At 40.0% G+C, this 24,726-nt stretch overlaps 1 protein-coding gene across 6 annotated transcripts in view; it reads right to left on the reverse strand.

Moving 5' to 3' along the window:
- Positions 1-1,016: 1,016 nt before the first annotated feature.
- FBXO16 (F-box protein 16) overlaps positions 1,017-24,726 on the reverse strand; it is a 55,306-nt gene continuing 31,596 nt past the window's right edge. For 4 of the 6 annotated variants that reach the window (XM_019828617.3, XM_019828618.3, XM_045055616.1 and 1 more), the window contains 3 exons: positions 22,475-22,704; positions 15,033-15,135; positions 1,017-1,968 (listed from right to left, as the gene is read on the reverse strand). In XM_019828617.3, coding sequence (XP_019684176.1) covers positions 1,786-1,968; positions 15,033-15,135; positions 22,475-22,704 — 516 coding nt within the window. In that variant the 3' untranslated portion in view covers positions 1,017-1,785. Of the gene's footprint in view, positions 1,969-2,469; positions 2,496-8,434; positions 11,128-15,032; positions 15,136-22,474; positions 22,705-24,726 lie in introns of those variants that run through there. The other 2 variants (XM_011281554.4, XM_019828619.3) reach the window with 2 other exon arrangements.

A 24,726-nucleotide genomic window follows, 5' to 3' on the forward strand; every position in this document is an offset into this window, starting at 1 on the left:
ACCTTGCAACTCTCCATACTCTATGCCTGCTCTGCTTGAAACTGGACAAACCTCTGTGGTCTCCAGGGAACAATGGAGTGACACCAAGATACTTCCAAGGCTAAGACAAAAGAGGTGATTCAGAGTCCACCTGTCTCTCTCTTGGGATGCTCGTCCTTAGAACCCAACCCCCATGCTAGGTAATCCCAGCCCAAATGAAGAACAACAGTGGCTCCTGCCCTCAGCCCTGGCTGAGTGCCCAGTGGAAGGCTAGCATGCACTTCCCAACCGTGCCCCTACACCATCTTGGAACTGGCTCTTCCATCCCTCTGTTGGGAATACCCAGAGGGTGTTGTGTGGATCAGAGACAAGTTCTTCCCCAGAACCCTCCCAAACTGCAAAGTTATGAGGGGAATAACAGGCTCTTGTTGTAAGTTTGGGTGTGGCTTGTTTTATAGGAATAGGTAACTCAAATACAGCTTAAGATAAAACCACTTGTACTAGACGAGCCCTTCTTTCTCTTGATAGGTCCTTGCCCCAGAGGATTCTGGTTTATTTCAGAAGATACTGGGGACATACTCCAGACTGGTCCATTCAAACATATGCCCACAATGTGACTGGATCCTGACATAACCCAGGGGGGCCAGTGGGGCAAAGCAGGGCAGAAGCTGTAGGCCATCCCAGCTACACAGCTGCACCTGACTCCTGGGGGCCGACCATGAGGGCTCAGTCTTCAGGAAGAGGAAATCTTAACTGATAGCCAGCTGCTTTGCCCATGGGAAGAACACAAGGTCTCATCCTGGGTGTGTTTTCCTTCTTCTCTGCCTCAAAGTCCTGTATTAGTGTCACCTTGGGTGGTGCAAATTAATCAAATGTAAGCTGGTCATGTTTTGTCCTACACTAATCATTTGGGCATCCAAACCACTGTATCCTGGGCCATGCTTCCAGACCATGGAATTTGAATGTTTTAAACATTCAAATATGTGTATATTAGTACATGTTATGGTATGCAATATAATAACATAACATGTTCAGCATTGCACGATTGACAAACATTTATTTTTCTATCATTCTGCTTTACTTAAGTAAATTAGTATCTTAGAATGGTAACTTCTGGGACCTTGAAATGGTACATGAGTAGGTGGTTTAGTTTAGAATGTATGACTAATACTTTTGCAGCTAAGTAACATTTTCTGTTTTCCAAATTACTCTTTCAAGCCCACTTACGTTGCTTGACTATCAGTTATAATTCCTTCTTGGGAAATGTAATTCCTTCTTGGGAAACACCCCTCCGACCCACTCCTGGCCACATTTCTCCCCAGCCTTCTTTGTTCTCTAACTTCCAGATAGGTTTGACCAAAGCCAAGCACTGTCAGAGTGTCGAGGGCCAGGGAGTGAGAGGGGTTGGGTCTTCTCCCTCTTCCTTCCCCACTAGGCCTTGGTTTCTGAAGTGGCTGTGTTCCTGCACCACACAGAATACATCCTGTTGGATGGCCCCTCTCCTGTGGCTACAGCTCTTCCTGGGTTCTAGAACAACAGGCTCTTTCCCTTTTGCCTCTTCAAAAGCAGGCCATCCCTGCTAACCTGTGTCCCTTTATCAACCACATGGTATCTATCATCACATTTGTATCTAAGTTTGTAAATATGTCAGCACTTATGCCATGAATACCTTTCACTGAAATACTGTAGAATTCACTATCCCAAGAAGGTACCTAAGCAGAAAGTTTCTAATAGATGAGCCAAGTAATATCCAACTCTCCAATGTGTAGAGCACCTTGTCATTTCTATCAAAATCCTTTCACAGGTTTAAACTGACTCCGGATCTGGAGACTGGATGGGTATTGCCTGAAGCCCAGAGTGCCTCTGGAGATGCTGTGTGAGGATTTTTGTTGCTGCTTCGGTGGCTGGGAGCCCTGCCCACCCATGAGGAGACCAGGTGAGATGAGCAGGAACTTGTAGAGCGGGGCTGGGTTCTGCACTCAGGGATATCTAGAGAGGAAAAACACATCGTTCAAGTGACAGCCACCAAAACATCACAGAGGAAGCCATATAATTAAAGTTATTTTAATGACACAAAACAGCTTTATCAAATTGTAGGGCTGGATGGGATTTAATGAGACTTCCCAATATGACCACCCTTAACCCCCATGCAATCTTCACCTTGAGCTAATAATAAGTTTGTTAGTCTCCAAAGTGCTTTCACAACCATAATTTCAGTTGAACCTCAAGAAAATTCTGCAAGGTAGGTAGCGAGGCATTAGCATCTCCGTTTTACAAATAAATGGAACTGAAGAACAAGCAGTTTACGTGCCAGCCCAAGTTCACAGACCAGAAAGGTTTTAGGGCCTGGTTTGGAGACTTGGGACTCTCAGGCCAGGTGAGCATAGGTAGAGTTCCCATATTTTCACTCACTACTAATCTGGTCATGCACACATTCGTTCTAAAAAGGCAAAGGCAACATATTTGGTTGACATTCCAACCAAAACTCACAGTGAGAAAGGATATCTCCTGGACATCTGGCCGTGAGCAAGAAAGGGAAGAGGGGAAGATGGGGAGAACAAGAGAAAGAAAGAATACGAGCTGAGCTTGCAGGAGCAGGAGCAATGGAGTCTTGTAAGTTCCCTCTTGCGTTGGCCCCTACTCGGCAGAGAGACACAAGGAGATGGGGCAGGTATACAGACACTGTAGCCTTCCCTGAATAAAATCCTGATCCCACAAGACTCCATATTCAGCTGGCATGGCCCAGCCGTCAGATGGTTTGTTATATCCCTCTCATGCTCTGCTGGGTATGTTTGCAGCAGAGTTTCTGTTAATCTGGGAGTAATCCTACTTTAGACTTTGACAAATCAAAAATTGCTTCAGCCAAGGCGCCTGGGTGGCTCAGTTGGTTGAGCGTCTGACTTTGGCTCAGGTCATGATCTCACGGTTTGTGGGCTCGAACCCCCAGTCGGGTTCTGTGCTGACAGCTGGGAGCCTGGAGCCTGCTCTTGATTCTGTGTCTCGCTCTCTCTCTGCCCTTCCCCCACTCATGCTCTGTCTCTGTCTCTCTCAAAAATAAATAAACAAAAAAAGAAATTGATTTAGCCAATGACTGCTGTCTCCTGTTCTCTTCTCCAGGGAACCAGGTTCCTCATTATTCCACAAAGATGCCCCACACTGTCTGGTCTTGCCTCACACCCTACACTAACTAGCCTCATGCACTCTATTCCTTCTCTACATCTAGCCTATCCTTCAAGGTCTACCTTCTCCAAGAAGCTTGAGTGTCTTAACCCTCAGGGATTTCTACCTCAGCTGGATTCCTGAAGCCATTATTATTGAGACCTCAGACTTTGCATTAAACATATGTTCTTGGACATTTGTATTCATTCCTGGATGTAATTATTTGTGCCCTGACAGGACTGCAAACTTCCTGAGAGCAAAGCTGGAATCTTACACTTCAGTGAATCTATGGGTTCCTGCCTATAGGAGATCCATACATTTTTGTTGATAATTTTTCTGGAAAAAAGTAGGTAAAACTGGAATTAAATGTAGTAAGTTGTTAGACTTGGAGAGGAAAAAGGGGAAGAAAAGGGAGTAGGTAATCTTCCCTCTTTTGCAGCTTTCAGTGTTGTTTTAAGAGCAATGGAGAATAAGCATTTTCAGTGTTGTTCTAAGATCAACATAAAGTAAGAGAACAGAGGTGTTCCTTTCTGCTATTTTAGTGACAATGAAGATAAAAATAATACTTGTTGAATGAAAAAAAAGGACTAGTTCTCTGGGATACAAGAATGGGCTAGTCACACCTCACCTGTAACAGTTTCAAATTTAATCCTATTACTCTGCAAAGCTTATTTATCACTGCATTTGAGGATCTTCTTTCTCCTAAGTCCCCGGGGGAAAGTTCACATGCTGAGGCAGGCTCCTCTCAAGCTCTCCTTTTTAGCCAAGGCAGGTCCCAGGGATTCACTTCCCCATACCCACCATCCCCCCCACCCTTGGTAATTGTCATTGCCTATCCAGACTGTTGGGTTCCTCTTTCCTCTAAGATTGGCTCTAGAAAGATGGTCTCCATACATCCACCCTTTCTTTCTGTCCCTGAAAACAAGTTCATAGACCCTCTTCATTTTAAGGCTTTAATTTCCATCATTGCAAGAGAAAAGATAAGATTTAAGGGGAAAACATGAGGAAGTTACATAAAGGGTATAAATCTGACAGTCTTGTACCTTGATCCACAGCATCTGATGATCTGGTTAAAATAACTGGCAATGTGTTTTATACCAACATTGGTTATAAGATAATAGAAAAATACACATTGGTCTCTGCTCCATGTGCCTGACACAGGGCTCCTCAAACCCTTATAATTTCCTGAGTGATAAGAGCACTAGAAGCATCTTTTGTTTTATTGAGGGGACTCTGGATGGGCTCCTGGATGGGGACTGGTCACCAGAAAGGCCAAGCCATGATTAGAAGCTTAGAATTTTCAGCCCCATTGACCATCCTCCAGAGAGGGGAGAGGAGCTAGAAATGGAGTTAATAATTGATTGTGCCTTGGTGCCAAAGCCTCCACAAGAATCCCAAATGGATGAAGTTGCTCTTACAAACAATGTTGTTATAAATTATCTTTACTTACGCGCAGGTCCATCTGCTGTAGCCTTTCCTCAGTCTATTCCCATGAAGAGGGAGGGAATCAGCTACCGATCTTTCTCAACTCACAATGGGATTATGTCCCGATAAACACACCATGAATTGAAAATATTGTAAGTCAAAAATGCATTTAATACACCTAACTTACCGACCACGATAGATAGCTCAACCTAGCCTACCTTACACATGCTCAGAACTCTTACATTAGCCTACGGTTGGGCAAAATCATCAAACACATAGCCTATTTTATAATAAAGTGTGGAATAGCTTATATAATGTGTTGAATTTTTTTAAAAAGTGAGAAACAGAATGGTTGTGTGGATACAGAATGGTTGTAACTATCAGCTGTTTACCCTCGTGATTGTGTGGCCGACTGGGAGCTGTGGCTCCCCGGCCTGCATCACAAGAGAGTGTTGTACTACATACTGCCAGCCTGGGAAAAGATCAAAATCCCAAACTCAAAGTATGGTTTCTACTGAATATGAATCACCTTTCACCACTGTAAAGTTGATGGTTAATCCTAAGTCAAACCATTCAAAGCCAGGGACCATCTATCATTTAAATACATTTTTCTTGCTGGTTGAACTTACTGTTCTCTTTTCTTTTCTCTACACCCTACATGCAATACTGTTGGAACCTATGACTCCGAGGTCACGAGCATGTGCTCTACCAACTAAGCCAGCTGGGAGCCCCTTACTGTTCTTTTTCTAGAGATATTTACCCAACAATATTTCTTTAAAAAAATTTTTTTTTTAATTTTCTTTTTATGTTTATTCATTTTTGAAAGAGAGAGACGGAGCACAAGCAGGGGTGGGGCGGAGAGAGAGGGACACACAGAATCTGAAGCAGGCTCCAGGCTCTGAGCTGTCAGCACAGAGTCCGACACAGGGCTCAAACTCACAAACTGTGAGACCATGACCTGAGCTGAAGCTGGATGCTCAACTGACTGAGCCACCCAGGTGCCCCTACCCAATAATATTTCTATGTCTCGTCAGCCTGTCTTTAAAAGGGAAGACATTTATATGTAAAGGCCATGCTTTACATAACAGAAGTCTCCAGGGTTCTGTTCTTGTCCCACTTCCTAGGCAATCAGTACCTACATCTTCAATTGCTGGTTTTATATCTCTTGCCCCGCTGTCCCTCCTGAGCTCTTGGCTCATAAATTCAGCTCTCTTCTGAATATGTACACTGGTACTCCTACAGGTCTCTCGCACCTAGCAGGTCCTGCTGCATTTCCAGTCTCAGTGATGGGTGGTATGAGCATTAACACAACTGTCCAATCCAGATACCTAGGAGTTACCCCTTCCTTGATTGGAAGCTTTCCCCCTCCAGCCTGTAAGCCCCTGGAGGGCAGGGACTGTATCTTATTATGGTTGTATCCCTAATGCCCACCCTTGTACCTGTAAATATTTGTTGGATAAATGAATAAATATATGAATGGTTTTTCCTCTTTCATTTCAGGGCAATGGCTGAAAGCACCTTGCAGGTGGACTTTGAAGTAGAGATAGAAAATTCCTATCTTCAGACTGGATGGTCATTTTATTGGGCACAGAAGAGTGAGAATGGGGAGAGGCTATGGAGGCTGAGTGACCCAAGAAAGGGTAGGACCTTATAGGAGGCTATGACCCAAGAAGGGCTATCAACCCAGGAACAAGCAGCTTGAATTGTGTATAGCAGCTTGAATATACTTCCGGGTGTCACTCCCCACTTCAATTTTGTTTTCTGGTTCTCCATTCACATTATCTGCAGAAACTTGCAAATGATCATTGATACAAACAACACCACTGGATAAAACCAGGGATCATTTAAGAGAATAGACTAGGTAAGGAGTGTCTAGATATGGAAAACAGATAGATATAGTAACCATAATGACAGCCCCTGCTGTGTGTCAATCATCCTTCTAGAAATACCAGTAAAAACAATTGCACATATCTGACTGCCTTGTGCCGTGTCATACCTTTATTATTTCATTTAATCTTCCCAAGCCTGTGATATGGTAAAGAAAGGTAAGGAAGAAAGGTAAACAATCTTCACTCCGTAGGAGACCCTATCCACCTTCCTCTTTTACAAAAATCTACACTCAACACTTTCTTATGACACCCAGTTCAAGAGTAATGTGGTAATACTATGTGTAAATATGGAATATTGTATTTGAAAATAATAAAGTCAGAAGTATTTTGTTTTAGTCATATAAATACAGCTTCAACTCACTCTTAGAAATTGTCTCAGCATAGGATATGGGTTGAGCAATAAGTAAGGGTCACTGGTGGGGACAAAGGTTCAGAGGACAGAGAAGGTGGCTGAGGAATGCTCACCCGAGAGGGGTTTCCTTCTGGGAAGAAAGTCTTAGAGTCCTGGATGCTTAATCTCCAGAATGGAGCTGCTTCCTGGATTTTTCAGTCTGAGAATTCTGTGAGAAGGCTCCCTGCTGTCCTCCTGCCTGCTTAGGATCCCAGATTGCTGCTCAGAGCCGTGTGGTCACCCTTCCAGGGGGTCCCTGCTTTGGTCAACACTATGGAGAAGGTGTTCCCTTTTTGTCCTTGCTCCCTCTGCTTCCATGAGAAACAGAGGGAGGGTGTTAGGGAAAAATCATCAACAGAGTTTTAAAGAAGTCACAGGCTTGTCTTTGCTCTTGGTTTATCTTTTAAGGAACCTTGGGGTAGAGCTGTGAGCTGTGGAGGAAGACTAAGCAAGCCCTAGGCAGGGTTTTGAAATTTAAATCCAAGACTATGTGATGGCACCATTCAGTCTCCCAAGTGAAGTAAGGTAGGGGTGTGTTGCAAAATGTGCATAGGCCATAAAGTTCCAATGGTTGTTTGTTAGTAATGATTGTGAACTCGGATTTCAAAACAGCCATGTCTTAGAAAATTGGCTTCTAATGTAGTTTGTGGTGAAATGCTATATTACTACATGTTATACAACACCCAAATATATATACTACATACATATATGTATGTGTTCATTCACATATAAATGTGTGTATGTATGAATGTGTGTGTGTGTATATATATACATACGTGTGTGTGTGTATATATATATATACACATATATATACTTTTTTAAAATTTTTATTTATTTCTGAGGCAGAGAGAGACAGAGCATGAGCGGGGGAGGGACAGAGAGGGGGACACAGAATCAGAAGCAGACTCCAGGCTCTGAGCTGGCAGCACAGAGCCCAATGCGGGGCTCGAACTCACAAACTGTGAGATCATGACCTGAGCCGAAGTTGGTCGCTCAACAGACTGAGCCACCCAGGCGCCCCTATACTTATTTTTTTTAAGTAAGATCTAGGCCCAAAGTGGGGCTTGAACTCACAATCCTGAGATCAAGAACCACATGCTCTACTGAGCGAGCCAGCCAGGCAGCCCACATACATATATATTTTAAACCCAGCAGTAACAGTGATTAAATATCCGTCATAACTAATATGTATATAACTAATAATATTACATAACTCACAAACATGGTTCTTCTCTTCTGATAGATCCCAAAGAGAAGCCAATTTGTGTCAAATATTTTGTGTGTAACTCTTAAAAACAAGTAGCCATTATGCTACAGTCTAAATATTTAGTGAGAGGCGCCTAGGTGGCTCAATCAGTTAAGTGTCTGACTTCAGCTCAGGTCATGATCTCGCAGTCCATGGGTTGGAGCCCCTCATGGGGCTCTGTGCTAACAGCTCAGAGACTGGAGCCTATTTCAGATTCTGTGTCTCCCTCTCTGCCCCTCTCTGATTGGCGCTCTGTCTCTGTCTCTCAAAAATAAACAAACATTAAAAAAATTTTTTTTAAATAAAAATAAATATTCAGTAAAAGAGAAGCAGGTAGAGTCACTCTTGTTGGAAATGCCAGGGTAATTTATTATGCAAAGCATCACAAAGAAGATAACAAGACAGAACAAGAAAACTATGCTCTTTTAGAGGCAAAGGATAAATGCAAGGACTCTAAGTAGTGGTCCTTCCTGAGAGTTAATTTTGCCCCCAGGATTCTTAGCAATTAGGCCCTTTCTTCTCATAGGCATCAAAAATTAACAACCAATATTGTAATTAGTAAGCAGAGGAGCACAGGTAGCACAGAATTCACAGTATTGAGTTCAACACACATGCACAGTTCAGTCTGAGTGTGGAATAAAAGACCCAATGTCACTGAGGAGGGAATACATGTATGCATGTGCAGGGGCAGACTGTACAGAGACCATGCAGGAAAAAAAATAGGTAGCTCACATTTCAGCCGCTATGGATGCAATCACTTTTCACATAGTGGAAACCATGGGGGAAACAAAAGACAAAGGGAGCTAAAACTGAGGGCAAGTAAAAGTACAAGCGAGAAAGAGCTTATTCCATGGGGAGAGAGCCTGCTGCCAATGTCCCTTGGCTACTGCCTGACCTCTCTGCAGCTTTCACCATCAGTGTTCTCTCTCTCTCTCTCTCTCTCTCTCTCTCTCTCTCTCTCTCTCTCTCCTGCAGCCTCAGGCAGTGACCTGGTGGGATTTTGATACTGGTAATTGCTATTACCTACACCAGCTGCTACTTACTGAATACTTATTTGAGCTAGGCACTACTAAATGCCTTATACCCCTTCTGGTAACTCTGTGAGGTTAGTGTCATTACTAACTCCGTTTTACAGATGAGGAAACAGAACCTCCCAGAGGTTAATAACTGACCCAAATCACTGAGCTACTAAAACTGGTGCCATGGGCTACCTGGCTGGCTCAGTTGGTAGAGCATGAGACTCTTGATCTCTCGGGGTCACCAGTTCAAGCCTATGCTGGGTCTGGAGCTTTTAAAAAAATAAATAAAATAGGGGCACCTGGGTGGCTCAGTCAGTTGAGTGGTTGAGCATCCAACTCTGGATTTCTGCTCCAGTAGGGTCATGATCTCACAGTTCAAGGGTTCGGGCCTGCTTAGGATTCTCTGTCTCCCTCTCTGCCCCTCCCCCCACCAAAATAAATAAACATTTAAAAAACAAATAGATAAAATTGTGGTATCAGGCATTGAACCTAGGCTGTTTGAGTCCCAAATCTATACTCTTGGTCAGCAAAGTGAAAGATAATACGGTATTTCTTTTTAAGTTTATTTAAGTAATACTCTACACCCAACATGGGGCTTGAACTCATGATCTGGATATCGAGAGTCTCATGTTCTTCCAACTGAGCCAGCCAGGTGCCCCGCAAGATAAGATGGTATTTAATGAGAGAGAACACAAACAAGTATTGAATACCTAAGATACACCTGGCATTTAGTCCGGACAACAATCCTACAAGGGAGGAATCATTATTCCCATTTTACAGATGAAGAAATAGAGGCTCAGAAAGGTTTGGCCACTCACTTATCCAAAATTGTGCTATTTGGTAAAAGAACTCTGGTCTCTCTGACCACAAAGCCCATATTCTTTCTTACTCTGTATTCCAAATGGAACTCTCATGAGTTTCACTGATTGAGCTAAATAATTAAAGATCTCTCCTGTTGAGATTTCTAATTCTGCTCATCCAAACCAAATAAACAAACACCTGGGGAAGTCATCAGACTTTGAAAGAAGTCTATTAAAGACTGCCTGTAAGGAAACCACTGCATAGGTTTGTTTCGTAAATACTTCTGTTACAGTTAATTGTATTTTCTGAAGTTCAAAGAAAAGGATAGGAGACAGAAACCAGTTTCCATTGGTTTATAATCAGAACTCACCAGTGTGATTGATTCTTTCTGGTATTCTATGCAAAGTCACTTTAGTCACAGCTGTGTCCCTCCGCATCAGAAGAAAGCAGGGAATAAATGTGCAGGGGACTGTGGGGTTCTGCAGCTCCAGGCTTTAGTTAGACAGGAATGGACTTTAAAGATGTTGGGATCCAAACTCTCATTTTATAAATGGGAAAATGAAAACTCAAAGGTTGAGTGACTGCTAGTTAATTGTAGAGCAGAGGCCAGAAAACTGGCTTTCCTGATTCTTAAGCCATTGTTCTTTCACGACAAGAATCAGCTATCACTTTGGAGTATATTCTTTTTTCCTCCTCTTCTGATTCAGAGAGGGGATGAAAAAAAGGTGACAAAGCTCACAGAAGCATTTAAAAGATCAGGACACTAAAAACCAAGTTAGCTTGGAAAGCGTTGGAAGGTAACTGCAGAAGCTTGAATTAGCAGAGTACAGAAAAAGATAAGGTCTTATCTAAAGCAATTAGAGTAAGCAGGCAACTAAAGGCTTTTTTGTTACTAGCATTTAGGTGAATGCTCTGAAACAGCAAGCTTTTTGAAATCCGTGGTCAGATCAGAACCTAGAAAGTGAGGACTTCTCTGATCGCCAAGAAAAAGCAGTGTGAGCTAAAAGGTACTTAATGTTTTTAAACTTAACTTGGTAGGAAAAAGAAAAAGAAAAATGACATGAAACAAGATGTCAGCTGGGGTCCTCTGAGTCTACCTCCAGGTCCCAGGAAGTCCAAAGACCACCCTTCAGTTTTTGTGAATTGTCCCAGGAGGTTTTGTTTTTCCTGTCTTCTAGACTTTCGAGATCTTGCTTCCATGTGTAAATTGAGAATTTACTGTAGAGATGGAAGGCGGGGTTTACATCTCAGTAACAGCAAATAAATTCAGATCTGAATGGGTCCTGGCCTCACTTCCCGACCTGTCTCAGCACCTGGCTGGCTCTTTCTCCACCACTTCTCTCCCTCCTCCCAAACTGGAAGAGAAACAACAAACTTCCTCTAATCTCCGGCAGAGCAGGTTTCCCTTTCTCTGGAGACCAGGTGCCTGTAACATCCAAGCCCTCAAGGTGGCATCCCTCCCCACAAGCTCATCAAAGCTTTCCCCCAAGGAGACAGCTCCCTCTTTCCCCTTCCTGAACAGGCATTGTAGGTCTGGCTGTTAAGATTTGGAGAAAAAAAAAAAAAAAAGAAATTCCCATGTCTTTATACAAGATGGAAAATTTTCTTAAGATAGTACTTGCTGGGGTCCCTGGGTGGCTCAGGCAGTTGGGTGACTCTTGATTTGGCTCAGGTCATGATCTCATAGTTCTTGGGTTTGAGCCCCCGTGTTAAGCCCCATGTCTGGCTCTGTGCTGAAGGCTCTAAACCCATTTGGGATTCCCTCTCTCTGCCCTTCCCCTGCTTGCTCCCATGCACACGCGCACGCTCGTGCTCTCTCTCACTCTCAAAATAAATAAATAAACTTAAAAAAAATTTTTTTTAAAAAGATAGTACTTGCTGTACTGTGGCGTTTATATATTTAAATTGCTTTGTTCTTTATGAAATTTTAATAACTAAGAGCAATGGACATTTCTTTATATAATTTTAATAAACAATCTTCAAAATTATAAAGCATTAGTGATCAGACCTAGGCTTTATTCCCATCTTCTATCAATGATTCACACCAGAAGGGGTTAAATGAAGCAGCTATAAAGAGGCAGCTTTAGAATTGAAAGCCATACATGGAAATCAGGTACCCTTTAAATGGGCAGGTTTTGAAAACTCAAGTCTAATAAATAATACAAAACATCACAAGTTCACAGTAATACATGTGGATTTGAAACTGTTTCCCTAAGCAGGTTTCTCTTTTTGGAGACATTTCTCATATTTGAAAACTATAAATCGTGACAGACAAAAAGTGAAGAAGACGGGTCTCAGTAGCCTCATGGCCACGGTCCTGGAGAGATGACTTAAGGAATATTCTCTGTATTCTCTTATACTCCCGAGCTTTGTTCTGTTTCAACCCTTCCATTCCACAAAGCTCTACCTTTTCCAAGTATCCAAGTATTTTCTGCTTACAGGGGCAAGAAAGACTCAGTATTCAGGTGTCAGGCACCTGCTGGGCAGAGCTTTGTGGGTCTGTCCTTCTCATCCTCCCCTTAATAATATGTTCCCGAGTTCTGTCTGCTCCCGTTTCTCTAGTTCCTCCTGAAATCTTCCTACATACACCTATCTTAATGATGTGAGACCTTTCTATCAAATGAACACAGGGTTCCCTCTGCTGCAATTGCATGGGGCTTTGTCCACCACCCTCTCCATAGTGGCAATTCTCAGAGTTTTCCTTGCTTCTCTCCTTCTGTACCCTAATTTAATTTCTTCAAAACCCATTTCCTCTTCTCTATGGTCCCACATCCAGCATTTCCAAAATTTGCACAATCGCCTTGCATCACTTAGGAGGTTGCTTATTTCCTCTGAGCTACGTGGCCCACTGAGAGAGCAAACTGCCACCGCCTGGAGAGGGGGAAACCTTAGCCACACGCAGCCTCGTGGCCCAAACGGCCAGATCAGACTGAGAAAAAGATCCTAGCACACTTTTGGAGGGTTTAATTGTGCTTTCTGCTCCTTATCAAAAGTACGAAGCATAAATAGTGATTATAATTAGTACATTTACATAAACAACACAAGTAGATCACTACCATTGCACACTTCATTTTATTAATAGCTTCGTTGTTCTCCATCATTGTTTAATTTGCCCTGGTTTCCCTTCCAGCTTTAATTAGCACAACTTTTAAAGTTTATAAATATAATGAATTTTTTAACTTAAGCAAGCCCCTCTAGTGTGTGACAGATGGTTAATGTCAAAAGCCCATGGGGAAGGCTTCTGTTTAGCCTTTGATTTTGTTTTGTTTTTTAGGCCAGAGAAATGTTTGACTGTGCTGATAATTTGTAAGCATACATCAACCATCAACTTTTATGTGCTTTAAATTCCTGGCTCTCCCCTGGATTTCTCTTCTACTCCTGGCCCAGAAGGGGCCGGGAAACCAGGCAGAAGCATGCCTAAATGGCCTATGTGATAAGCCTCATAAAGTTATTTTTCTCAATTAATGGTTTTCACTGACAATTTTACTGCTCTGCTTTCAGCTTCCTCATTCCCTTGGGCATCTGTACATATGTCTGTGATAAGCCTCATCCAGTCCAACAAAATTGGCCCCTCAGAATACAGACTGCCCTATTTTTAAAAAAGCTCATTTTATAAAAGCTCTCTCTTTTTTTTTTGAAACATAACACTTGAAAATACATTTAAACAGAAAGTAATAGAGCTTTAAAAGAGAGCTATAAAAGTGATTTATTCACGAGTACATACTTATTCCTCTCCCAATTGACATCCACTTTACATTAATTCTCCTTGCGTGTGTATCCTCAGCTTTTTTTCCCTAAATCTTTACTGCTAAAATGAACTTTTTATTCCATCCTTATTCTCTTCTACTTTGCTCCAAAGACTCATACAGGCTGAGAGAGATCCACTGGGGGTACAGAACCACAATTTGGGAAATTCTGCTCTGAAATAATAATGTTCCCTAATCACAATCACTGACTTTATTAGGTAGTCAATTAGCTATTTTTTAACTGGGGAAAGAAAAATTCCTAATTCATTTTTTCTGAAGTTACTTCAAATGCACTTTTATAATCATGCCCCACTGGGAGCAGGAAAGCATACCTTTTTCCTAGGTCAGTGGAACCTTCACTCTATAAGGAAATAATCTATAGAGACCCCCCACCCCAACAGACTCACAGCAGAAGAAAGAACCAATGATAATTGTGCTCCCTTTATATTGTATACTTTCAAAGCAGATCCATCCATTTCACTTCATCCAGTCTGTTTTTTTTTTTAATTTTTTTAGCAGATAAGAAAATAGAGGTGTAGAGTCTCATGGTAATAAAAGCTACAGGGGTGCCTGGGTGGCTCAGTTGGTTAAGCGTCCAACTTTGGCTCAGGTCATGATTGTGGGTTCAAGCCCTGTGTTGGGCTGGTGCTGACAGCTTGGAGCTTGGAGCCTGGAGCCTGCTCTTGATTCTATGTCTCTCTGTTTCTTTCCCTCTCTCTCTCTCTCTCTCTCTCAAAAATAAACACTTAAAAAATTAAAAATAAATAAATAAAAGGTACAGCACAGGGATTATAGGCACTGATATTATGATAGCGTTGTGTGGTGTCATCAGATGGTAGCTACAACTTGTGGTGAGCAAAGCTTAACATATAGAGATGTTAAATCATTCCTTTATACACCTGAAATTAATGCAGCATTGTATGTCAACTATACTCAAAAAAAATTTTTTTAAATAGAACCTAAGAGAAATTAAATAAAAGATGTCTTTAAGGTCACACAGCTTGTCAGAGACCAGAATTTAAACCACCACTTGATGATTCTGATTAAAAAAAAACAAATTTAGGGGCACCTAGGTGGCGCAGTCGGTTAAGCGTCCGACTTCAGCCAGGTCACGATCTCGCGGTCCGTGGGTTCGAGCCCCGCGTCAGGCTCTGGGCTGATGGCTCAGAGCCTGGAGCCTGTTTCTGATCCTGTGTCTCCCTCTCTCTCTGCCCCTCCCCCGTTCATGCTCTGTCTCTCTCTGTCCCAAAAATAAATAAACGTTGAAAAAAAAAATTAAAAAAAAAAAAAAAACAAATTTAGTTTCACAAATAGGATTCAAGATCCAGCAATCTTCACAAATGTTATGGTGGGGAAGCTTTTGTAAGCAATACTTACCAGTGACTGTGCTTTCCTTAGTTTAGATCTATCCTGCAATTTATTTTTCTTATCATGTGACTGTCGGCTGAAATCTGGGTTCATTTCATGTCTTTTCCTCCTTCTGTAAATTAGAAATCATTGGAAAATTACAAACAATCATTTTAAATTTGCATGGCTATTTGTCTGTTTGATTTTGTTGTTCCTATGATTTAAATGATTGTTTTCACTCAAGTGGAAATGGGCCAAATGTAGATCATAGGAGAACTGGTTGAATAAACTCTGATGCATCCACACAATGGAGTACCATGAGCTATAAAAAGTAAGGCAGGGTAATTCTACATACAACTGTGGAGTGATCACCAGGATATATTGTTACATGAAAAAAGAAAGGTGGGGGTGCATGGGTGGATCAGTTGGTTAAGCTTCTGACTTAGGTCAGGTCATGATCTTGTAGTTCATGGGTTTGAGCCCTATGTCAGGCTCTGTGCTGACAGCTCAGAGCCTGGAGTCTGCTTTGGATTCTGTGTGTGTCTCTCTCTGCCCCTCCCCTGCTCACACTCTGTCTCTCTCTCTCTCTCTCTCTCAAAAATAAATAAACATTAAAAATGTTAAAAAAAAAAAAAGGAAAGGTGAATAAAGTGGTATGTTTATTTCAAAAATGCCTGTGTGTATTTGCTTAAATTTTTTTAAATGGAAGGACGACACCATAACATCTTGAAAAATGGTTACCTATAAGTAGGATCCCTATGTGATCCAATCAAGAACAAAGAACAGTATGGAGGGGTAGGAACAGAAGCTAGACTTCTCCAAATATACTTTGTTTTATATATTTGACTTTGGAACCATCTCAATTTTTCTCAAAATTATAAAATAAAACAAAGGAAGAAAATCCCTAAAATCTAAGAACAAATAAAAGAAACAACCTTGTCTATGGAGTTAGTGGCATTAATACACCTGGAGGAATTAGTTAGTTCATGGGACTTTAACACAGTAATTTGTCCGCATATTCTTTGTAGTATTCTACTAAGAACTAAGGACAAAAATACAGGCAAAGAAACCCTAAACTGTTTTTTAGTAATCCTATTGTTTGTATTAATATTAGTATTGATTTTCTAAAACTATCATATATATTAGGATAAAGTAGGGATCAGCAAACTGCAGCCCAGAGGTGAACTCTGGCCCAATGCCTATTTTTGTAAATAAAGTTATATGGGGACATAGTCATGCTTATATTTTTTTGCATCTTGTCTTTGACTGTTTTCAGACTACAATGGCAAAGTCGAACAGTTGTGACAGAGATATATCCTGTAAAGCGTTTATTCTCTGGCACTTTCTAAAAAAGTCTGCCTGAAGTAATGGATCTAAGCAATGATCCTCAATAGCCACTAACATCACAAAAAAAGAGACAACCGGAGATTTGCACCTCATGATGGAAGTACATGATCCTATCTCCTCAAGCCTCTAGCTCTGACCACCAGTATGGCCAAGTACAGGAGACAGAGGGACACGCCAAGCTGCACGTTGGGAGTACAATCAGCAAAATCAGAATGTGAGAAGCTCTACAGAATAAATAGCCTGATTTCTACAACAAACAAATTGCAAGGGGAGAAAAAAAGGACAGAGGATAAGCCTATAGATCCAAAAAAAGAAAAAAGCAAAAAAAAGATTTAAGTGACACATGGACTAAATACAATATGCAAACCTTATATGGAAGCTGATTAAACAAACCAACTGTTTAAAAATACCTTTTATGAGACAAAGATACCTCAAAACTGGCTTGATATTTGATTTATTATGAAATCATCCATGGATTTAGATGTGATATGAAATACCACAATTTCAATATATATTGAAATATATATGAATGAAATAATACAATCTTTAGATTTGTCTTCAAAGTAACCTGGGGAAAGGGAAGAAGGGGTGAGGGATAAAGGAAACCAGATTGGTCATGAGTTCAAAACTGTTAATGCTAGCTGATGGTTACAAGTGGTTGTATTTTGATATTTGAATATCCAGTATAAAAATTTTTATTTAAAAAGTCCAGCTTTGCTCAAATATTTCTTGTTGCTTAGTTTTCAAAAATGTCCCCCAACTTTTAATTAAGAACTTTTGAATATAAAGAACATTTGAAAGAATAGCACACTGATTACCCATATACTCTCCAACTAGATTTCAACAATTACTAACATTTTGATATTTTTGCTTTATCCCTCTCTCTATATAGATACATATATATAGATACACACATCACGTATATATGTATGTGTGTATATATATGTATGTATGCATTTTTCCCATACTGTAAGAAAATAAACTACAGACACTTCACCCCTAAATACTTCAATACTCATCTCCTCAGAGAGTATTTGCCTACCTAACCACATTAGTGTCATCATACTTTGGAAAATGAATGGTAATTCTTTAATATCATTTAATATTCAATTCATATTCAAATTTCTGCAATTGTTCCAAGAATGTCTTCTATAATCTTTTTTTTTTTAATGTTTATTTATTTTTGAGAGAGAGAGACACAGAGTGAGCAGGGGAGGGGGAGAGAGAGGGAGACCCAGAATCTGAAGCAGGTTCCAGGCTCTGAGCTGTCAGCACAGAGCCTGATGCGGGGCTTGAACTCACAAACTGTGAGACCATGACCTGAACTGAAGTCGGATGCTTAACCGACTGAGCCACCCAGGCACCCCAGTCTTTTTTTTTTTTTTTTAATCAGAATCCTATATAGATTCAAACTGCATTTGGTTGTTATGTTTCTTATGTCTAGAACATTTTTCCCACTTCTTTTTTTTCCTCATGGCACTGACTTTTTGAAGAGTCCAAGCATTGTGTCTGTCTTGGTGAATGTAGCACATGAACTTAAAAAAGGGTGTTCATGGAATTGTCTATTTATCTCTTTAGATCCATCAATTTTTCTCTTAACTACTTTGAGCCTTGTAATTAAGTAGATATGCATTTGTAACAGTTATATCTTCCTCTTTAGTTAACCCCTGTATCATTATGAAATGTCCCTCTTTATCTTTGGTAATATTTGTTGTCCTGATGGCTCTTTTATTTGATATTAGTGGTCATCCTAGCCTTCTTATGCTTACTCTTTGCATGGTACATCTCTTTCCATCACTTCACTTTTAAACCTATCTGTGTCTTTGTATTTAAGGTGTGTCTCTTGTAAAAAGTATATGGTCAGTTCTTGCCTTTTTACCCATTCTATAATCTCTGCCTTTTAATTGGGTGTTCAGTGCATTAACACTTAATGTGATTATTGCCTTTCATAAATGGTATCTGAGTTTCACAGAAAACTCAGGACATTATCAGTTTATCTCATGTTAATGTACCATTCATATGCCTGGGTATCTAAGTTTGTCTCTCTCCTATTTACCACCATAGTCCAGTATAAGGGCCACACACAAACTCTTAAATACTATCTTCAGGAATACATTGATCAATACATAGTCAATACATTCACAATGATTCAAAATTCAAGAGTTCAAAAGGATGTACAGTGAAATTTTTTCCATCTATTCTTATCTCCAACTTACAGTTCTCCTTGAAGGCAAACAATATAGTATCAGTTTCTTATGTATATTCCAAAGATACTTTATGTATAGATATTTTATGGATATATGTATATGTATGTATGTATGTGTGTGTGTGTGTGTGTATATATATACATATATATATATGTATATATATATATTCTTTCTCCTCCACCTTTTTTTCTTTTTTTTTTTTTTTTTGAGAGAGAGAATCCCATGAGGGGCGGAGGAAGAGGGAGAGACAGAGAGAGAAGCAGAGCTCAAGCTCACCTGATGTGGGACTCAAACTCATGAACTGTGAGATCATGGCCTGAGCCAAAGTCAGAGGCTTAACAAATGAGCCACCCCAGGCACCCTCCCACCCATTTTAATATAAATGGTAGTATTTCTTTTAAACTCTGCTTTTTTTTTTTTTTTAAGTTTTATTTATTTACTTTTGAGTGAGAAAGAGAGCACATGCAGGAGGGGCAGAGAGAGAGAGGGAGACAGAGAATCCCAAGCAGGCTCCATACTGTCAGCGCAGCAAACCCATGAACACTGTGAGACCATGACCTGAGCTGAAACCAAAAGTTGGACGCTTAACCACCTGAGCCACCCAGGTGCCCCCCAAATTTGTTTTATTTTATTTTTTTGAGGGAGAGAGTGTGCGTGCATGCAAGTGGGGGAGGGGGAGGGGGAGTGGGAGAGGGAGGGAGACAACCTCAAGCAGGCTCCATGCCCAGTGTGGAGCCCAAAATGGGACTCAATCTTGATCTCGCCACCATGAGATCATGACCTGAGCTGAAATTATGAGTTGGATGCTCAACCAACTGAGCCACCTAGGCACTCCTTAAACTCTGTTTTGTACCTTGATTTTTTTTTTTTTTTTGCCCAGTACTTTCTAAGTTATTAGCAACTCAATTAGATTTTTTTCTGATGCAACTAAAATTTAAAGTTTATGAACAGAAAGGCTACACTTCTTGCAAAATCAGTTAATGAGTATTGCAAAGCTAGTCAGTGATGATATAAAAATGAGTAAGGCACATGGTCTGCACCCTCAAAGAGCTTGATTCTTGCCTAATTAGGGATACCACTCTCATCTCACCTCCAAAGGGACTCGAGTAGTCCTGAAAATACAAAATACACAAGTAATCTGAATGTCCCCAACTCAGCAGATTTTGTGGGATTACCCTTTCTTTTACTATAGCCACATAATATAATTTGAGTAAACCATCCTACAAAAGAAGTGCTTACTTACTATGTATTAGGCGCTTTCGTAAGCATGTTGCATACATGAGGATTACCTCACAGGGATCCTATGAGTTAGGTATTACTATTATTGCCAGTTTACAGGTGTGGAAACTAAGGCACAGAGAAGTTACGGAACTCCCCAGGATCACAAAGCTAGAAATGTGGGAGTCTGGATTTGAACCCAAGCAGTATGGCTCCAGAGCCTGTACACTTTCACTATCTTATGCTGCCTTGATGTTACTCTGTTTAAATATATTCTGAAAACATAGCAGACATATTAAAACATTACAAAACATTTCAAAATTTATTTCCTTTATTTCTTATTTATCCTGTAAACATGTATGTATGTGTATATTAACAAACAGATACACGTGTATATACAGACACAGATGTATATTTTCTTACTTTCTCTTCTTTCTGTACTATGGGTGGCATACTACAGATACTCTCTTGAAATGTGCCTCTCTCCCTTAACAACGTACCTTCTTACTGCCAATCAGTTCAGAGAGCTCTTCCTCATTTTCATATGTGCCTAGTACTCCATTGTGTGAATGGACCATACCCAGTTTATTCAACAGACATTCTCCATGTATGAAAATTTAAGTTATTCCCAATACTTTAAAATAGGAAACACCCCTGCAATAAATATACTTATACAGATATACTTCTCATATTTTCTTTTTTTAAAGTTTATTTATTTTCAGAGACAAGAGAGAAAGTGTGAGCAGGGGAGGGGCAGAGAGAGAAAGGGAGAGAGAGAGAATCCCAAGGAGGCTCCACGCTGCAGAGCCCGATACAGGGCTCAAACTCACTAACCATGAGATCACGACCTGAGCCAAAATCAAGAGTCAGACACTTAACTGACTGAACCATCCAGGTGCCCCTACTTTTCTCATTTTCAAGGTTGATTCCTAGAAGTGGGATTTGGGGGTCAAAATGTAAAGACGTATGTATTTTTGCTGGGTAATTGCCAAATATCCCTCTATAAAGTTTGTGCCAATTTATATTCCTACTAGCAATGTATGAGGTACCTGTTTGCCCATAGCCTCACCAACAGAATGTATTGTCAACCTTTAAACTGTTTGCCAATCAGATAGTTGAAAAATGGTAAAATAATTAGGTTTGTTAGTGGGAATGGGGTGGAAAAGATGACAGGGTGGGAGAGGAATGGAAGAGATGGGGGTGTGGCACTTCTCTGAGTATACCTTTTGTGCACTTTCCGTATACATTTTAAAAAGAGTTTTTATTTATTTATTGGGGGGAGAAGGCAGAGAGAGAGGGAGGGAGAGAGAAAGAGAGAGAGAGAGAGAGAGAGAGGGAGAGAGAGAGAGAGAGGGAGAGAGAGAGAGAGAGGGAGAGAGAGAGAGAGAGGGAGAGAGAAAGAGAGAGAGAGAGAGAGAGAGAGAGAGAGAGAGAGAGAGAGAGAGAGAGAGAGAATATCCCAGGCAGGCCCCACGCTGTCAGCACAGAGCCCGATTTAGGGTTTGATCTCACTAACTCTGGGATCATGACATGAACCGAAATTAAGAGACAGAGACTTAACCTATTGAGCCACCCAGGCGCCCCACTTCTTGTTTGCTTTTATGTAGTTTGAACTTTAAAACTATGTAACAAACCACAGTGAAGGGAGATATTTAAAAAAAGAACCCACATAACTTTTGAACACAGTGTTATGAATATATGCCCTCAGACTAAAGTCAAAAAGCACCATAAACACGGTTGCCTGGCTCAGTTGGCTAAGCGTCCAACTTCAGCTCAGGTCATGATCTCATGGTTTGTGGGTTTGAGTCCCATGTTGGGCTCTGTGCTGACAGGTTGGAGCCTAGAGCCTAGGGCCTGCCTTGGATTCTGTGTCTCCTTTTCTCTCTGCCCTTCCCTCGCTTGCACTCTCTCTTGCTCAAAAATAAACATTAAAAAAAAAAAGAACCATAAGCAAATACTGTCTAGTTAGCAGATTTGTTTTAATAATGAAATAGGTTAGCAATTTTAAAATTACTTTCAGTATTTGTAAGTAAATACATACTGTTCATGTATATGTGTGTGTGTATAGTATGCAATTTTTATATAAATTATATATATAGTATATAATCAAAATTATATATGTACATATATAACTTGCATAAATAAATATGAGAGTCTGGTTTCAGAGAAGGGAGGTGTAAATATGGAAAAGGAAAAGACCAGAATGAACTCTATGGTGCTAGACTGAAATCTGAAGTATTAAAATACCAAAAGAAGGGGCGCCTGGGTGGTTCAGTCAGTTAAGTGTCCAGCTTTGGCTCAGGTCATGATCTCATGGTTCGTGAGTTTGAGCCCCGTGTTGGGCTCTGTGCTGACAGCTCGGAGCCTGGAGCCTGCTTCAAATTCTGTGTCTCCCAATCTCTCTGTCCTTCCTCTGCTTATGCTCTGTGTCTCTCTCTCTTTCAAAAATAAATAAACATTAAAAAAATATATATCAAAAGAAGCTGTAATGTGAAATTATAAGAGCTACAAAATGCAAACAAAACCTAATGAACAAGGCAAATTTACCAATAATGGTTTACTTCTCAATTACTTTTTGCTTCTATTCATTGAAAAGCATTTTTTTTCACAGTAAATTCTATTTTCATCCTTTCCTATACTGAAGTGCCAGCAAATTGTGTCTAATGGCAAATAAGTAGAAAAGAGCACGGAGCTTCTCACCCTTGCCAGATTTGCACAATGGGATCACAGTTGTCCAGGTAATTGAAGCGAATGATATCAGTTGGATGTTTGTCAGAGGATCGCCAGGGTGGGAGTTCTTTCTCCCCGTGAGTCTTCTTTCTCAAAGAGGAAGAGGACCGGAAAGCGGATGCTGGAAACTGCTTTTCCTCTGGAGAACTGCTTGTAACTGGTTGAATGTCAGCAACCGCAAACCTGTCTTTTGGAGGTGTCTAGAAGAAGAAAATTACTTCTGTTCTTAAAACATCATAATAATTACAACAAAAAACAAAACACCACCACCATCATCATCATCATCGCCCCAACTGCAATGATAATGGTGACAATAATTACAGCAGCCACCAATCCAGGAGTACTTGTATGTGTCAGGTACTTTCTCAGGAAGTTTTCATGCATTATTTTATTTAACCTTCATAATAACTCTAAAAGGTAATAGTTAACTACTCTCATTTACAGAAGCGGAAACTGAAGATAGGATAAACCAATGAGCTTGCCCACTATTACATAAGTAGTAAGACAGAGGGTCAGAATTTTTTTTCTTTAATGTTTATTCATTTTTGAGAGAGAGAGAGAGAGAAAGAGCAAGCAGGGGAAGGAGAGATCAGAGGGAGAGGGGGATAGAGGGTCAAAAGCGGACTCTATGCTGATGGCAGAGAGCCCTATGCGAGGCCCAAACTCATGAACTGTGAGATCGTGACTTGAACTGAAGTCAGATGCGTAATGGACTGAGCCACCCAGGGACCCCAAAGGGTCAGAATTTGAATCTAGGACTGTCTTGCTTTCAAGTCCTTGCTCTAAACCTCTCTATCCTGTACTGCCACCTCTTCTACCACATCATTGTATAATTTTTCCACAATTGCAGTGAACTTATTCCTAAAAATGTACACATTCCAAAAAAGGTACTCCAGGCTTAATTATCTATAACACACAGGGACAACTTCGAGTTATATGGGGGGTAAACTATAGATTTTATCGGTTTTCAAAACCTTAACTGCTCCCAAAGAATACTTTTGCTTTAATTTCCCAAATTGAAAGTCTATTTTTGTGTGTGAAATTCATAAGGTTTTTTATGTGGTTGTAACCTAAGGGAAGTGGTAATGGTATGTTGAGAAGCCATTAAAGGCTTAATTTTTGTTCTTTAAGAGATTAGGAAAGCTTTGCATGGTAAATTGGTTTGCTTGAATTGTTGGTGAAAATTAAGAAATTCCCCAATCTCTTCAAGCAGAATCAGTTAGTTTCTTATCCTTGTGTTAACTGTTCATTGTATACATTTCTATTACAGAATAGCATGTATTACTCCGTGTTGTAATTATGTATTTGTTTATGTCCTAGGCCACTAGACTAGGCTCCTTGAAAGCAGGGTTAAGACCCTTATACTCAGCACCCAGCATGTAACAGTACTTAATAAATATTTACTAATTTAATGAATGATTGTTAAGAAGACCTTTCATATTTATATAATTGATAGCTCATTATTGGTTTAGTATTCAATATTTTCTTCAGGTCTCATTTAGAATGGTCATTCATTTCATTTCTCTGAGCTTATATCAAACAGAATCTTTCTGTTTTTGCTGAAGAAGACCTTATTTAATACTACTGGGAATAAATAATACACAACAATAAACAATTTCAGGCAGAAAATTAGTGTGTTAGTAATTTTATACAAACATTATTCATTCTGAAAAGTAACAAAATGTTTGACTCTTTAACAAAACAGAATAGAAACTGTGATGCTTTTCTGTATTAAGTAAACAAAATGTTGTTCACCTAAAGCCTTTTTGAGAATTTTTAAAATCATGAGTGGATGTTGAACTTCTGTTAAATGTTTTTGTTGCATATACTGAAATGATCATACATCTTTTTTCTTTTATTCCGTGAATTACATTGGTTAATTTTTTAATATTATGCCAACCTTACTCTCCGTGGATACATCCCACTTGATCATCATGTATTATTCTTTCTTTATAAATAACTTGATTTAATTTAATATTTTTAAAGGATTTTTATGTTTGTTTTCATGAGGGACATTAGTCTGGGGTTTTGTTTTGTTTTCTTATAAAGGTTCTATCTGGTTTTGCTATAAAGGTAATGAGTTGGGAAGTGTTCCTGTCTTCCATTTTATAAAATAATTTATGTAGAATTAATATTTGGGTGGCTCAGTTGGCTGAGCGTCCAACTCTTTTTTTTTTTAAAGATGTAATTTTTTTTTTTAATGTTTATTTTTGAGAGAGAGA

Source organism: Felis catus, chromosome B1 (genome assembly GCF_018350175.1).
Source record: "Felis catus isolate Fca126 chromosome B1, F.catus_Fca126_mat1.0, whole genome shotgun sequence".
NCBI lineage: Eukaryota > Metazoa > Chordata > Mammalia > Carnivora > Felidae > Felis > Felis catus.